Here is a 17,900-nt window from a genome sequence, read left to right as displayed (position 1 = left end):
AAAGACTCCTAGCCTAACGGTGTTGTGGTCATCTCTCTTTGAGGTTGAGTGTTCAAGTCAGACGTAAATGGATTTAAAAGTATTTTAAAAATATATTTGTTCAAAATAAAATAAAAATAAAAAAAAATAAAAAAAAAATTTACAACCCAAACCCACGGATCGTCTAATGCAATATAAACCAATTATATGGAAACACAAAGTCACAAAGCACGAATCTAGGGTCAATTTCAACACCTTATTTTACAAGTTAACTTGCTTTTATTCCAACTTATGCTTTACTCCATTAGTGTTTTCAACTCTAAAAATACTTTAAAAAGAAGAACACTTCCTGATGTTGTTGTCCACTCGCCACCTCAATCTACGCAATCATCTACTCCCATTCAATTAAAAAACTCTCAATACCCCCCCACCTTCCTCCTTTTCATGCCCTAAAAATACTACTGTCTTGTCTCGTTTCTTTTTTTTTTTCTTGATAAACAAAAAACGATCTCTGCTTTCGCCCACCGAAAGCCCACTTGGAATTTGAATTGTATATGTCTTTATTCCGGTATTTCCCCATCGATTGAAAACCATTGTCCGAAGGTCAAATATGTTTCCTGTTTTGAGCAATCAAGTCAACTCAAATTCAACTAATTTCTCCACACCAGGTTCATTTTCTTGATTTCCTTTCGCAAAATTTCGATCTTTATTGTTTTCTGGAACATGGGTTTCTGTTAATTTGCGATATTCAAGGGTTTGATGTGTTGTCGATTCAAAAAAATCGAAACTTTCGTCTACCCAAAGCCCTAGATGTCAATTTTCGGTAAGAATTTCAAGAAACATGCTAATGTTTACTCAGGGAGGATATACAATAGCGATAGAAAGTGGATAATCCCTTTTTTTGTGAGCTTGCTCGTATGGATTACGCTAATTTCAGCCGCCATTTTTGGGTTTTATTCATCATCATCATCATCCTCATCATCGTACAATCACGATTCATCCCATTTCGATATAGTTTCTTTTGCAAAATCAGATGATTCTAGTGGGTTTTTTGTCGACATGAATATAGAAAAACCTAGTGAATTCCCCAAAGAAAAAGCCCCTAGATTAGCTTACCTTATTTCAGGTACGAAAGGTGATAGTAAGAGAATGATGAGAACATTACAAGCTGTTTATCATCCAAGAAATCAATACATCTTGCATATGGATCTTGAAGCTCCACCTCGAGAAAGATTGGAGTTAACAATGGCTGTTAAAAACGATCCAACTTTTTCTGAAGTTGAGAATGTTAGAGTCATGGCTCAGTCTAATTTGGTGACATATAAGGGCCCCACAATGATAGCAACGACCCTTCAAGCTATTGCTATTTTGTTGAAGGAGAGTTTGAATTGGGATTGGTTTATAAATCTTAGTGCTTCTGATTATCCTCTTGTGACACAAGATGGTGAGTTTGAAATTTCCATATCATTGGTTGGTTTATTATCATTCAACTCAATGACATTTATAACTTTGATATTTGGATGCTATTTGTTTAGGTGTTTTACATTCAACGTTTTTCTTCGTAGACATAATGATGCGATTTTGTGTGGAAAAATAGAAAAATGAAATGATACCCATAAAATGAATAATGTAGGTAGTGAATAGTGATGCTTTTTTACCTTTAGATACTTAGGTGTTGTTTATTTTTGACTTATTAGAGACTTAATAGTTAATACTATATATGTCTGTTTCTTTTTTGACTTAATGCAGAAAGAACGACTTAATAGAGAAAATCCTCATTTCCCTTACTTTCTGTGTTATGTTTTTTCTTTATGTATTAAGACAAAAAGAAACACTCATATATAGCTTATAGTATTAAGTTTGTCTCCATTAAGTCCATTAAGTAAAAAGAAGCAACATTGTAAAAATGATCTTAGGATGATTCTATCTTTATTCTTTCACACATCATTGTAAAAACAAGAAACTTAAAAAAACAAATAATGGTATTCTTGTAGTTTGTCAATTTGGCTACATCTACATGTGTTGCTAGAATAGTAGAATATTATTATATTTTTTGTTAGGCTTAAATGGAAGAAATAACAACATACTTTCATTTGTTTATTTATTACATCATTCTACTTTCATTTTATATGTTGTTAATTATTACATTTTAATTACATTCTAATAAATTGCTCTTGTTTTAATCATCTAGATCTACTTCATGTTTTCTCTAATTTGTCAAGAACTCTCAACTTCATCGAACACACAAAGCTTTCAGGATGGAAATTGTAAGAAACAACAATGTACTTTCATAGATTTGATTATTATTATTATTATGATTTTTAAATCTTGCAAAAAATAATGATAGTTTTTTATACGTATTTTTTTGTAGAAATCAAAGGGCAAAGCCGATTATTGTGGACCCCGGTCTTTATTTGTCAAAGAAATCGGATCTTGCAATCACTTCACAAAGAAGATCTCTTCCTACATCTTTTAAATTGTTCACTGGTAAGATATCTAATTCTTGATATAATAAGTTAAAAAGACAAATTACAAAAAATAAATCATTTTACTTTCATCATTTTATCGATTTAGTCAAGTTGCTAAATAAATATAATGGTGAAAGTACTAGTGCTTTTCTGCATTTTGCCCCAAGTTATAAAGCTCTCTGCATCTTCTAATGAAAATGAGAATTAATGTATGTTGACTTTGACTTTTTGGTTCAAAATTATAAATTCAAAATTGACATGGATTTTTCAACCTTCTCTATAAAATTTTGATGGTTATACTATATTTGAATATTATGGTAAAATATATTAACGTTGGTGATAGCTTTGATTTCAATAGCCATATTAATTTCAAATTTGAAAAGTAGTTTTTAGTTTTACTTTTACCTAATAGTCAACATTTACATCTCTTTGTAAGGAAGGGTGTCATAAAAGCTTTGTACTTTATTCATGGGTCAAAACTTTCTACCAAATACAAAAGTAGTCCCTGCAATTTGTAAATTTACAGAAAAGGTCTCTGTAAACTTTCTTCTTTTTTTCTACAAAAACAGTCCATATGTTTAAGATTTTTGTATGTTGGCAGGTTTGACCCCTGTGTAGAAAATAAATTACAAAAATTGTCCCCGTAATTTCTAGAAAATGTTGTGTCTTTTGTTTTACAGAAAGGGTCCATATGTTTAAAAAAAATTACAAAATTTTTCCCCGTAATTCACAGAAGATATTATTGTGTAATTTTATTTATTTATTTAGAGAAACGGTCCATATGTTCAAAAAACTTACAAAAATAGTCCCTACCTAATAGAAAATTTACAGATTTAGTCCCTACACTTTCATACGTGGGCAACTTTGGTCCCCCCATTAGCCCTAAAAACAAATAAAGACAAATTCTAAATAAGTTAGGACTTAAACGCAAAAACCCTCATGATTCCTTTCACAAGTTAATAAAAGAAACACTCGTATTTTTCGAAAGCTAGCTGAAAAGTTAGCTAGATTAACTCTGTGTCTCCATTAATGTTATCTTTGGCGTACTAGCTGAAAAGCTAGCTGATAGCTGAAAAGCTAGTTGTTAAATAAAAAGTTAGCAGATAAAAAATAACCTTTGGTAAAACTAACTGAAAGATATAAAATGACATAAAAGGACATTTAAAAGAATATGTTTCTATAATTATTTAAGGTATATATTTGGAAAAATTTTAAAAAGCTCCTAAAAGGTTAGTCTAAGTAGCTTTTTAAAAAGCTAGCTTATAAGCTATTTTTTGGCTTGCCAAACATAGCAACTTAAAAAACTCGAAAAATAAGCTAGTTTATCAGCTAGCTGTGGCGCACCAAACACAGCCCAAGTCCATTAAGTTAAAAAGTAACAATACCTTACAATCTTTTTTTTTTTTTTTTTTTTTACTATATAATAGGCTCCGCATGGGTAATGCTAACAAGATCATTTGTGGAATATTGCATTTGGGGATACGATAATTTTCCAAGAACTATCTTAATGTACTACACAAACTTTGTGTCTTCACCCGAAGGCTATTTCCACACAGTCATTTGCAACACCGAAGAGTTCACAAAAACCGCAATAAGTCACGACCTTCATTACATCGCATGGGACACGCCTCCAAAGCAACACCCGCGTTACTTAACCATTAAAGACTTTGAAAAAATGGTGAATAGTAGCGCGCCATTTGCAAGAAAATTTCAAAAAGATGATGTGGTTCTTGACAAGATTGATCAAGAACTTTTGGGTCGAACCCATCGGTTCGGTCGTGGTGCGTGGTGCGTCGGTGGCTCGGACCGTGGCTCGGACCCGTGTGCGGTTCGTGGTGATGATTCGGTTTTTAGCCCGGGAAAGGGTGCGGTGAGGTTGAATGAGTTGTTTGTGGAGCTTTTGTCGGATGATTTTGGAAGTAAAACGTGTCCTTCGTGAAGAGGGGGTAGATTTTGGGAAAGTGTACATTGTTTTTTATAGATTGAAAGTTGATTTTTTTTTTTTTTTGGTAAAAATTGCAAGTTGTAAAGTTTAAAGAAATCAATGCAAGTATCTTTTCTTAATACGGGTTGAGGCCCTTTTTGTTTGTTATGCTTTTGTTACATTGGACACTATACAAGTTTTGGATATGAGGGTGTAAAATGTAAAGCTACATCTACATGTTATAAATATTTATTTATTACGAGTATTCATTCCATAAATTGGTGTTATAAACAATGATTTAATCTGTTTTTTAGTTGATCCGGTGTGGATTCAACCTATTTAATTTTCAGGTCAATCTGGTTTATAGAATTTTCATAATAAATAGTTTTAAGATATTATTTGTTTTAAAATGAATATAATATCTTACTAAACACATAAATTAATGAAAGAATTTTAACAATTCATTAGATATTTTGAAAAAATTATATTTTTTTATGTCATAATCTCATTTTAATTTGTAAGAGTTCTTTTGTCCAATAAAAAAATCACTACTTTACGTTTATATAAAGATATGGATGATGTGTGACGGTATTATATGACAAAGTGTAAAATAATATTGTTAAAGTAAATTACATTTTTGATACATGGGTATAGTTCACTTCTATAATATTAGCAATGTTTTAAAAACCGGTTGGACCTGGAATCGGGGAAGGGAGCGGTTCAACTATCACCGGTTTTATGTATATTTCTGAACCGGATCGAACCGGCCGGTTTTTACAAAAATCTGGTTGAGCCGGTTCAATTAAATCGGTTGAACCGGTTAAATTGAATAAAAACACATGGAATTGAAACATTTTGCATAATAAACTTTGGTAGTTTTTTCATATTTATTAAAAATTTTCTGAATAAAAGCACATGATAAATGTTATGAAGTTTTTTGATGTGTTTATATTTAATGCACGTGGATTGATGTAAAACTTATAGTTATGAGTTATTTTAATGTATTTAGATTGATCTACAACTTGTTTTCATGTGTATTTTAATGTTTGAACTTGTGCACATCAAATTCTTGATTTGTGTATGTATGTATGTGTAGGAAAATACGAAAAAAATGAAAATTATAGAAACCGGTTTACTCAGCGGTCGAACCGGTTGAACCGAAAACCGATCACCATACCGGTTCAACTAAAAAACCGGTTTTTAAAATATTGAATATTAGATCCAATAACTTCTTTTGTAATTCATCAAAAGGTTAAACATTAAAAATAACATAACCAAAGGTTTTGGGTTTGGGTCAATAGCTCAACCAGATTTTTAATAAACCCGGTTATTTCAGTCCAAGTCATATATAGATAAAAATCTGTTAATGGTTAACCCGTTTTTTCACAACGATCACAATCCAACCGATTCAACTCGGTTCAACTCATCAAATACTATAATATCATATTTGGTGTTATAATATTTATCATCACTAAATTTGGTGTTAAAAGCGTATAATGTCATTTGTAGTCCTTCCAATTTTATATGTATTTAGTTTATTTTAGTTATTTCAAATTTGAGTTTATATTTTTAATTAATCTAATTGTACAACAAATTTTCGATTATACATATATAAGTTGTTGAACTCTTCCTTACATTTCAGGTTTAGTCGTTTATAGGCATTCAAATAAAGAGCGATCGAATACATAATTTTATAGTTGCTATTTTGCTAAAAATTAAATGTTACATCAACATAAATACATTAAAATATCATATATCATTCCAATTCAAATTCAAGCACAATTCAAATCCAAGTAACTTTGAATAATCTCTTCTTGAGAAAGATCAGTAAAATACCCTTTCCCAACCACCACACCCTCCTCCAAACCCACCTTTTCAACCGCACCCTGAACCCTGTCACCACCAACCGCACCCGGGTCCAACAAATTACAAGCCACCTCAATAACCTCACCATGAACCAGAGCCATGGACTGAACCGAAGTGAGCCCACCCCCTCTCTGACTCACCCTTTTCGCAATCCTTCGAACCGTTGCCATGTCAGCGCTAAACACTGGCACGTTGTAGTTATCGACCCACTTGGTTGCACCGATTGTGATCACGCCTTTGGATTGAACCGCGTGGGCTGGACCATGGTCCGGTTTGAGTGGTAGAACCATGGACCGTGGTCCACCGGACCAGTGGTGCGTGGTTGTGTTTGGGTTGAAGTAGCCGAGGGACCTTCTGATGGAATCGAGGGTTCTTTCCGTGTCATGAGCAGCTCCATATGTGTAGGTTGGGACTGTAGGCTATGTTTGTATATATTAGCATAGCCTTTTGTTATGACAGTATTATACTGTATACTGTGTATTGTGTACTGTGTTTGACATGTAGTGGACTAGAATAGTGAGTTATGATGTGATTTGACAAAATGGTGGGGACATTTTTGTTCGCTATTATAGTATTGTATTTTGAATTTTTTTTTCTTATTAAGATAGTTTACTTGGAAGATATTTTACTTCGAAGTACAATGCAGTAATGGAAAAAAATGAAAGTAAGTTGTTATAATAAACAATTTAAATAAAAGTATTTTGTTAAATATAATGGTTGAAAAACTCCATCATTCATTTGAAATAGCATGAAATGATTATTGAAAATGCTTAAGCTTTGGTTTTAAAAAAAAAAAAAGCATTGATTTATTTGTTGGGAAATATGCAGAAACGTCTCATTATTTTGGGAATTTTTTTGATAAAGTCTTAAAAAGAATTTTGAACAAAAAAATCACGATTATTAATATTTTGCCCAAATTAACGTAAAAGTCTTTATTTTTATTTTAACATGAAAGGAAAATCCCCGATAAAGTCCCAATATTTTGGGTCGGTTTATGGTTTACTCCTAACTTTTATTTTTTTAACAGAAAATCCTGATTATTTTATATTTTTCCCAAATTAACGAAACAATCCTTATTTTTTTCGAACAGAAAATGTCAGATTATCGTATAAAATTAGATAATCGGGACTTTTTTTTTTTCAAAAAATAAATGTTGGGATTAAACCATAATCCAAAATATTGAGACTTTCAAGGACTTTTCTATTAAAAAAAAAAAGGACTTTATCAAAAAATTTCTGACTTTGTATAAAATAAGACTTTTCAACATATTTCCCTTACGATAATTGATCCATAAACATTACTCCATATTAGTTAAGAAAGCAAACCTTTAAGTATGGATCCAATATCTACAGCAAGAGCTTTGGCAATTCCAGCAACTTGTTCAAGTGATGTTGAAGCTAATGGATGAAAACAGATATGATCAACAACACCAAGCCTCGGATGAGTTCCAGTATGCAACCCAAAATCAATGGCTTCAAAAGCCGATTTCACCATTGAGAAAACAGCATGCTTTAAGGGACATGAATCTGGAGAGTGTTTTGAGACAAGTGTGTATCCTACTCTGTTGTATTTCTCATCTTCAAATTTATTGACAATGGCTGCCCCTGGAAATAGTTTTGCAGCTTGTTCAATTGATTCCAGAGCAGATTTGTTTCGTGTCTCGGATATGTAAACTTTGCAACAGGAAAACATCGATTTAAGCATTTCTGTTCATAGGACCCAATGAACATTAATACGAATTGGGATGAGTAGCTTGAACAAACGGAATTGCGGGATTCATATTGCAAAAAAGAAGTGAAATTTAGTAATTAAAAGCACAGAAAGATGAGCAATGCTTACTGGATTCGTTCGACGATTGTTTTATTGTGTGTGAAGAACGATGATCGATTTGTTCGGCTCTTCAAAACCCTAAAAGTTTGGTGGAAATTGATACACAGCGGACATTATCAATCGTGGCCGGTTGTGAAGTAATGTGCAGCAGAAGAATTGTCTTCGATGGATTTGTGGGTGGGAATCATGAGTTCCCATATCCAATACCTCATCCCCAAATTGAATATAACAAGTTCAAATAAATAAATAAAAAGACATGTATGTCTAATTTTTAAAGAAATGATTAGAAGTTTACCAAGTTATCAAAATAGCTAATAATAATAATAAAATATAGACGAGATTGCAAAAATGATCTCTATGGTATGCATTTTTTTTGGGGTTTTAGTCCAAACCTCGATTTTTTTGGATCGGTGGTCCTTATGAGTTGGTTTGCTTGTAGTTTTGGTCCCTTGAAAAACTGAAAAGACTAAAATACACTTGACAAATTTCTTTTTCATTTTTTTAAATCTATTTTTATAATTAAAAAATTAAAAAAACTCTCTCTCTCTCTCTCTCTCTCTCTCTCTCTCTCTCTCTCTCTCTCTCTCTCTCTCTCTCTCTCTCTCTCTCTCTCTCTCTCTCTCTCTCTCTCTCTCTCTCTCTCTCTCTCTCTCTCTCAAGATGTGTTGCATTATTTCATTAGTGTTCTTATTTTCAGCAATACTTCAAGCCAAGAATACCATCACTAAAATAAAACTCCAAGCTTTTAGTCCATGTCGTCGTCATCAGGAAGTTAAAATTAAAACACAGATCTCGAATATGTTCATACGAGGAGCTAGAAATTAAAAACAAAACTAAAAAATATCCGAAGAAATCAACATAAATTCCTAAAACTCCATTTATTTGTCAAACACATACATAAACACAACAAAACCATAAACTGAAAAAAAAAACCCACCTGCAATTTCATCTTCCTCAGACACCTCATCTTCAACGACGACTTCATTTTCGTCCCTAATTCAATCAGCGAGAACAAAAAAGCAAACCATGGTCACTTAAGCTGAATATTGAGTTGCTGGGATTTCAATTTTAAAACCAACAAAACACATATTTCTGGAAGAAATCAAAATTGATTTTGAAATCTAGCAAAATACAAAACACTGCATTCCTGGGATTTTGATTTTATAACCAGCATAACATATTTTTCATTTTGAAACCCAACAAATTGAGGGCACAGTAGGCAACGAACCCATTTGAAGAAAACGCAGGGGGTTTTGTAGACTAAATTCTTTAGCGTATTTCTCATCTAAAACATCATTCTCTCACCTTCTCTTTCTCCACCTCTCCCATTCGCATCAAAAGATAAAACCTCCGCCTCACCCACCTGTCACATCACATCATGTCATAAGATACTCCACCACCCCCAAAATCACTACAACCATCTCTGTCGGAGACAAACTCCCCGATCGCTGGTTGTATCTAGTCGGCACCGACGTGGGTACCAACGAATCTTGGAATGTGATTAGGGTTGAAGCAGCATCCGCTTTTTTCTCAAGAAATCGATGGTGGAGCTATGCAATTGATGAAGTCGGATTGGTGGTGGTAAGATTTGATGGTGAAGAAGGTTATGGTGGTGTTGGTATGCGATGGTGAGATTGAAGTGTGTATGTGTTTTAATTTTAGAGATTGCATGTATTGAGAGAGAGAGAGAGAGAGAGAGAGAGAGAGAGAGAGAGAGAGAGAGAGAGAGAGAGAGAGATTTCTTAACTTTTTAATTATAAAAATAGATAAAAAATGAAAGAAAAATGAAAAAGAAATACCTCAAGGGTATTTTAGTCTTTTCAGTTTTCCGAGGGACCAAAACTACAAGCAAACCAGCTCATAAGGACCACCGATCCAAAAAAGTCGAGGTTTGGACTAAAACCCCAAAAAAATGCATACCACAGGGACCATTTTTGCAATTTTGTCTAAAATATATTATTTTAATTATTTTCTTTCAAAACAATGTCAGTGTTGGTTGCATTTCTCATATGACGTCATATTTTATAGATGACGTTAATTTTGTAGATGTTATTTGCAAAATTGATGACTATTTTGATGATTGAAGTGTTTTTTTAAAATGATTGATGATATTAGATATATTTGTCTTTTAATCTTCATTTTATATATACCCACGTAACCAATCAAATTATCAATTGTCACAAAAGACCACTACGCTCGTGAAACACTTATTTTTATCTCAATTTATGCGGAAAATACAATCCCAATACGTTTTAAAATATTTAAATATATATTTGTGTAGAATCAGGTCCCAAAGTACAAAAATATTGAGTTTTGGTTAAACGTGCAAGATAATATTCAATTTAATAATCATCATACGTTTAAATACAACCTCACAAACCAAAGTCTTCAAAATATCTTTGCTATCTTTTAAGCAATTCCTAAGTCTTCAATCTGAATACAAGTCAAAATAATTAAGTAATAGAAGTGCCTAGTGAGAATATATGAGGTTGATTTATTTCGAAAAAGAAGGTAGCATTCTAACTTATTTGAATCAAACTTCCAAAATCAATATAAATAATCAAATACTAAAAATATTATAAACCAAATTGTAGAGTACTAAGACTTAAATAATCAAGAGCAAAGGGTATGTAAACCTATATAAAAAACAAGGATATAACATCCATGAACCAAAACCCTAAGAGTTTAATAACTCAAAATTTATATCTAAAGAAGGTATTATCCAAACCCAATATCAAGGGTTTACTAACCCACAACCGATAACAAGTGAATTAGCATTTCATAATCATAAACAAAAGGTTAATTAATAAGTATCTCATTCCAAATCAAATTAAGGTTCAGAAATGCCCAAACCAAACCAAAAAGGTATTATACTTTAATGCTACACACAGTTCTAAAAATAGGCGAAAAGGGTAATTGATTAGCAAAGATTTACAAAATCATATCAAACTCCCAAAAGGGTATTTAAGGAATAATTCAAAAGCTCAATATGTAATGCGTGCATCTATTCCCAACTCTTGTCCATCTTATAAAGTCCAAACTCCCAAAATAGTTAGGTTTAACTTGAGATTCACAAACGGTGAACTACCTTCCGACTTTTACCTCAAGCCTTAGACTCACGAGTGGTGGACTACCACCCAAATTTTGTCTAAGTTCCAATAAGAACTAGGGAACCATCAACCCTAGCTCACACAAGGGGTAACAAGCCTTTACTTATGCACATGAGGGTTATCTATAAATCTGTTAACAATAAACTAAACAAATAATAATCAAATTCGAGTACCTGAGATCTTTTAGTTAAACCATCCTAGGATGTATTCAACAAGTAGAATGCTCAAAACCATTTAAAAAATATGCATATATTTTCTTAAAAACAATGGATATCACTAAATGATTTCATGAAAGCAAATAAGTACTAAGGATACACACATAATAAGTAATGCAACAATAAACATGTCAAATGAAACCAAATTCCATGATATATATATATATATATATATATATATATATATATATATATATATATATATATTAAACTTAAAAAACATTTAACTATTTTAGGAAAAAAAGTCTTAAATTTAAGTAGTACAAAATATGAAGAATGAATTACAATTACTTAATGCATAATAGAATACATACGGACATTATAAATATTATTAGCTGGAAGACATAACTTTTGAAATGCTCAGTCAAACAAAATGTAAGGCCCCGTTTGATAGTTGCTGATTGAGAAAGGTCTATCTGGGTAAGAAATCCTAACTGAGTAAGAAATCATGTTGTTTGATTGTACATCTGACTGGATGTGCTGAATGATGAAAAATGACCATTTTACACTGCTGCTCTATATAGTGATGGATGAAATTGTTGAATAATTATAAAAACATACAGATTGTCATACAAAATATAAATTATACACAAATCATTTAAAAATCCAAATAAAAATTGTCATACAAAATGTAAATTAAACATAAATAATTTAATATCAAATAAAAACATAATGAAATTTAAAATAACATAATAATTTAATGTAAAGTAGGTGAAAGTAGTTACTTTGTAATCTGATCATGCAAAACACGCATATATCAAACGGCTTCTGGACCCCATTTTATGCCTTGTATGTTTTCTCTATCAATTCCTTCACCTTGGACGTCAGAAATAACCAAAGTGTTCTCCTCAAAAATTTTAAACAAGTCGTCTTGTATATTGTATTTCCTTATAAAATTATGGACCGTGACACAAGCAATGACTATGTCTCTTTGTACTGTAAAAAGATAAGGAGTCATCTATTTTAACATTGGGAGTCTTGCCTTCAATACACCATAAGCACGCTCAATAACATATATAAGTTGTGCATGAGCATGATTGAACCTTCTTCTCTAGTTAAAGGTCAACTTCTTCGAAAATCGGCTAACCAATACCTAATATTACGGTACAGATCCATAAACTCACGAGTGTTTGTATATGCGGCGTCACAAAGGTAATATTTATCTGAAAATGAGTGTGACATATATTATATAAAGAAGATATATAATAAAATTTATATAAAGATTACAAACCTGGTGGAGGAAATGGAAATCCAAAAGTCGGATTGAATGCAACTTCTTTCAAAACTCTTGAATCATGTGATATACCCTCCCTCTCCATTTCACTTTTTTCATACATGCATCAACATCCCTATCCATTTCACTTTTTTCAATTCTTTCATTTTTTTTCCATCAACGACCTAGCAAGCTTGGCAATTTCCTCCTCAACTTCTAGTGCCCTTGCATATTTTTTTCCACCAACTCTTTTGTTTCCACCAACTTCCTTATTTTTTGAATGCCCCGAAGATTCTTTACTTGCACCTACATGTTCTGTTGCGGTTTACATTGGAACATCATCATCAAAATCATGGGCACTAAACTCTTCTACAAGACGAGGGAGAGTAGAAGATGGCCCCCAACTTTGAAAGTCGGTCGAGGTCAACCCTTCAAATAGTTGGGTGCAAAGATCAGGGAATAGCGGGGGCTTAGTTTTCAATGACAACACAAACCTGTTCAACTGTTTACAATTTTTATAAATATTAGTATTTGTTATAAAAATAATCATACTAGTATTTGTTATAAAAATATTACCTTCCCCTCTTCCTTCCATTGTTCATCGGTCAGATTAAATTCATTTTTTATAGGATCATATATATTGTCAGTTTTGTTTTTCAGTTTCACCCAAGCAACATACTTTGATTTGTAGTAGGAAAAGTGGTTTCTCATTTGCTTCTCATCAACCTCTTTACCGTGTTTGTTTAACAATTTTTCGCATATTGTCTTCCATGAACTTGCCTTAAGCCCAGAACCCTCACGACCATTAGTGGTTAGTTCGTGGATACATGCATCAAGAAAGGTTTTATCCTCACACTCGTTCCAAACTAACATCCTAAAACATAAATAACAAGCTAACATAAATATCTAAACATAAAACAGTTTTCTACCAATGAGATCAACATAATCCTAAATAACAATAGCATAATTAAGGTCAATAATTTTCTACCAATAAAACCATATACCCAAACAAGATTTCTGATTTCAAAGCATTAGAACAAACAAGATTTCTAATTTCATATCTTATACATAAAAAAAATTCTGATTTCATAGCTTATACATACACAATTTGAGATTTCATAACATTAGAGCATTAGAAGAAACAACATATCTGATTTCATAGATTATACATAAAAATTCTGATTTCATAACTTATACACAAACATTTCCTGATTTCCTAAACATTTCCAGAGATTTTCGGATTTCAAAAATTATCCTTACCTGTCTTGACGATTTTGGTCGGAGAAGACGAACGAAGCTTAAACGGAAGGAGGGAAGACGTCCGACTGTAGGTAGACGGCGACGACTGAAGAAATACAGCGACGATTGCAGTGATTGGGACCTGTCGAAGGGGAGCTGTCAAATGGAGGCTACGCATTTTTCTTTTAGGTCAGTAGGAGGGAAGAAGAGATCGGGGGTAGGGAGAGTCTTTTTTCCCAGTCAGACGGGCCTTGCAAGTTGACCAATTTAGCCATTTCGGCCAGACATGCTGACCAAATCAGCAAGATCAAACAACCTCCGTCTGACTAAGTCAGCCGAAATCGCTGACTCAGACCCAATCAAACGGGTATCAAACACAACCTAAATCTTATCCGTGAGTTGATCAAAGTTAAACAGTCAAGCGTAAACCAACATACGCTCAATTTCATCCAATTAAATCGGTGAACTGAATCAGTTTGATCCAGTTATATAGCATCTCATCTTCTTTAATCTGTGTACCTTAATTACCAGCCGCCATCAATACCCTATACCTCACCAACCCCACCGTCGATGCTCACCACAACCATGATGCTACCTTGCTACTGTTATTTGAATTCCCCCTTAATCGGCCTAACCAACGTTTACAACTACCACCACTCGCCTCAAATGACATCACTCTACCATCGGTTCTTTATTTGATTTTTAGGTTCGTGTGCTTCCCTTTATTTTGGTTTTCCTTTGACTTTATATAATAACAAGATTTTTCGTGGATAAATGAAATTCGGGGTTCCAGGTATTTGGGTGTAGATATTATGTGTGAAAGGTATATGATACGATATTGATAACTATTTTTTGATGATCATGCATAGTAGGTGTTTGATAATATGCCTAAGAAGGTTATTTTCTCCTTCTACCTATTTTCATCTTCACCACTGCCTATGGTGTGCTTCACACCATCCTTCCCCATCAGCATGTTCATTTACTTCATTGTCATCTATATCTTATGCAAGCTTCAAAAGGAAAAGTAACAAATTGAAGTGCCCATATCTAACATAAGGTAAGCTTATATGATTTATTTATTTTCTTCTATTTTAGACATCAAATGATGTATTCTTGACTCTATGATTATTTTCAGTTTGATTTTTGATGAGATCTGCTTCTTCATCTTTTTAGGTTTAATGGTTTTGATGACATGTGTGGAAAATGATTATGCTTATTCTCCAATGACAGGCTCTGCCTTTTGATACATTCTCACCAAGTAAAAGCAAAGAAGATTTTAATACCAAAACTTATATCCACGATATGCAAGAAGACAAAATATGCAGTCCCACAAGATAGTTTGCAGGTTTTGGAACGTAGGGACATTTACTCTAAAAAAATTTACTCTAAAAAAACCTCTGATAACCACCACAAACTTACTCTTTTGTGTAAAGAACAAAGGAAAGAGAGATCTACAAACTTATCATGATTCGTTTTTTGGTCTTATTTTGCAGGAGCAATAAGATTTTACAATAGAATAAATCCCCTTTTAGATGAGCCATTTTATGAAAAAGGTAACATTTGAATGCTTTGTTCCTATTCACTCATTCTCTTGGGTTTTTCCATTTTTCATCACTAAGATGAACTTTAATGTTGTTGAACATGATGATGGGAGATGTTGATGTACATAGATGTTGGAGGCTTCCCCTTGATTTTTTTAGCCCTAATTATTTTTTTTACATGGCCTCGATGTAACATTCCAAAAATTTCAACAAATTTAAACTTTTCAAAACAACTCATTTACTAATAAAAGTGTTTACAAAACAACTGTTTCCAAAACATGATTTAAAATCAGAGTCTACCAAGATTCAATCAGTAGTAAAACCAATGATGTGTACGGTCATGCTTTCGCCTTGCCACAACCGTCTGAAGCACCTGAAACAAAACTGAAAATGTAAGCACAAATCTTAGTGAGTTTGCCTAAAGTACCACCACATACACATAACAAACAACAACATGCCTAACCAAGCCTTTAGCCTGATTGGACCGCCTCGTAGGGCCTACAACCTATCTGGACCGCTCCCAAGCCTTCGGCATGATTGGACCGCCTCGTAGGGTCTACAACCTATCCAGACCACTCATCGGGCCTTTGGCCTGACTGGACCACCTCGCAGGGCCTACAGTCTATCCGGACCGCCCCCAGTATCTTGGTCTTCAGCACAAAGCAAGACCGCCTCAATCCAACCATACATAACATGTCGACATATACATAACAGATAAATATCTAACCAATCAACAGAAAAACAGGAAAATCTATAGATCACTATCGCATGCTAACATCCCATATACTAGGATATCGATCTAACATATCACCACAACATAACAACATCCTATATACCAGGATACAGATCTAATAGATCACTATAGCATAACAACATACGGTAAACCAGGATATCAATCCAAAGGGCCGACCTTAGTGCCTTCGACCCGTAAATACAGTGAGGAAAACTCACCTCGAAAACCGGACAAAAGCTGATGAGGTCCCAACTCCGAATCCCAGCTCTCAAACCAACACCTACTCCAACCAAAAGACCAAACACAATCAAACTCCCCAAAATACCCTCAAGGTCCAACTTGGTCAAAGTAGGTCAGAGTCAAATGGCCAGGTTCCAAAATTCAATATCTCTTCCCAGCGGAGTACACCCTGCTTACGAAGAGAGTACGCTCAACGTACTCTGATGTTGACTAAAAGCGTGGCGCTGACCGCGTGCACGTAACGTACCATCTGTGACAATCCGAAATTTCTAGCTTGTATAAACATTCAAATTTATCAGAGTTAGTCTTGTTTGTTAACTTTTAGCCCTATTTGGAGTCTATTCGAGTATTCTAAACTTAGTACATCAAAGGAATCAGTGTTAGGATGAATTGGTTGAAGTTCTAGTCATGAAGCAAACCGAAAACCTCCTCAAAAAGGAGTTTTCGGTCAAGACCTTAGAGTTTTCGGTCAAGACCTTAGAGTTTTCGGTCAAGGTGACCGAAAACCCCATCCTACATATATATTTCATGATCATTTGGATCATTCTTTCCTTTTCAAAGCTAGAAACATCCATTTTCTCTCAAGTATCATAAGATCTTCTTGCAAATTCTCGAAAATGTAAGTGTTTCTTTCCCCTTGATTTGTTATTAGATCTTCCTAGCTAGTAACACCCTTCGATTTCATCAATTAACTTCATCTTTTGGGTTTGATCTTCAAGAACAACAAGAACACACACTAGTGTTTTGGTCCAAAATCAACTCTATTAGCCTCTAAATCGTAAGTATTACTTCCCTATACTTGTTATCTAGTTGAAACTCTTGATTTAGGGCCTTGAAATCGTCATTATCCAAGAACAAAAGGTGTTTTCGGTCTAGTGCATCTCCTTAGACCGAAAACCCTTATGAAGGGTGCAATATGACTTTAAGCCTTTCCTAATACTTAGTATTGAGTCTAGAACACTTCATTGATTGTTGAAAGCCCTTGGAAATCACCTTATGCATCAAAGACCATGGGTTTTCGGTCAAAACCATTTGGACCAAAAACCATTTGGACCGAAAACCATATGGACCGAAAACCACAAGAACCGAAAACCTCTTTGGACCGAAAACTCCTTTAAGTGGCTATACAACCCTTAGATGCAACCCTTGGTACTTCTAGCACTTGAATCAAAGTGCTTTCCATGTCCTAGGGTGTCTTAACTTGATTAATTAGTTGTTAGTTGACTAATTGGATACATATATGTGTTATTATATGTTAAATAGGATCCGTGTGTGTGCTTAAGTCTTCACTTGACACTTAGCATCCTATACCATCCGTTCATCCAAACCACTCACTACCGGTGAGTTCATACCCATTAATCAACCTTTTAAATGATTTTAAATGCTTTTATGGGGGGAATACAAGTAGATACATTATAGTTATTATATCAATAACATGTGATTAATGACTATCAAACATATGGATTTTCTTACTTTTCAAACTGGTTTACCAAACAAACTACTTCAAAATGTTTATCAAACACTTTTACATGTTAAACTCTT

The 17,900-nt window shown here is 33.5% G+C and overlaps 2 protein-coding genes across 2 annotated transcripts; one reads left to right on the top strand and one right to left on the bottom strand.

Moving 5' to 3' along the window:
* Positions 1-339: 339 nt before the first annotated feature.
* On the top strand, positions 340-4,511 carry LOC145131358 (beta-glucuronosyltransferase GlcAT14B-like). Its single transcript, XM_079066054.1, has 4 exons — positions 340-1,423; positions 2,171-2,246; positions 2,351-2,466; positions 3,875-4,511. Exons 1-4 carry the CDS (start codon positions 790-792, stop codon positions 4,384-4,386), a joined length of 1,338 nt encoding a protein of 445 aa, XP_078922180.1. The 5' UTR covers positions 340-789; the 3' UTR covers positions 4,387-4,511.
* A 1,527-nt stretch (positions 4,512-6,038) lies between these two features.
* Positions 6,039-8,305, bottom strand: LOC145134631 (folic acid binding / transferase). The gene is made up of 3 exons (XM_079069478.1): positions 8,077-8,305; positions 7,563-7,943; positions 6,039-6,649 (listed from the first exon to the last, which is right to left on the bottom strand). The coding sequence occupies exons 2-3, from the start codon at positions 7,939-7,941 to the stop codon at positions 6,144-6,146; spliced, it is 885 nt and encodes a 294-aa protein (XP_078925604.1). The 5' UTR covers positions 7,942-7,943; positions 8,077-8,305; the 3' UTR covers positions 6,039-6,143.
* Positions 8,306-17,900: the final 9,595 nt, after the last annotated feature.

Source organism: Lactuca virosa, chromosome 8, assembly GCF_052849685.1.
Source record: "Lactuca virosa cultivar CGN04683 chromosome 8, Lactuca_virosa_CGN04683_v6, whole genome shotgun sequence".
NCBI lineage: Eukaryota > Viridiplantae > Streptophyta > Magnoliopsida > Asterales > Asteraceae > Lactuca > Lactuca virosa.
This window is presented reverse-complemented; position numbering and strand designations above follow the sequence as displayed.

Excerpts from the sequence above, each read along its gene's own strand:
- LOC145131358 (XM_079066054.1), top strand. The coding sequence starts at position 790 with ATGTCAATTTTCGGTAAGAATTTCAAGAAACATGCTAATGTTTACTCA. Across the intron at positions 1,424-2,170 it reads TCCTCTTGTGACACAAGATG|ATCTACTTCATGTTTTCTCT; the intron begins GTGAGTTTGAAA and ends TTAATCATCTAG. Across the intron at positions 2,467-3,874 it reads ATCTTTTAAATTGTTCACTG|GCTCCGCATGGGTAATGCTA; the intron begins GTAAGATATCTA and ends ACTATATAATAG.
- LOC145134631 (XM_079069478.1), bottom strand. The coding sequence starts at position 7,941 with ATGCTTAAATCGATGTTTTCCTGTTGCAAAGTTTACATATCCGAGACA. Across the intron at positions 6,650-7,562 it reads TATTGGATCCATACTTAAAG|TCCCAACCTACACATATGGA; the intron begins GTTTGCTTTCTT and ends CATAGCCTACAG.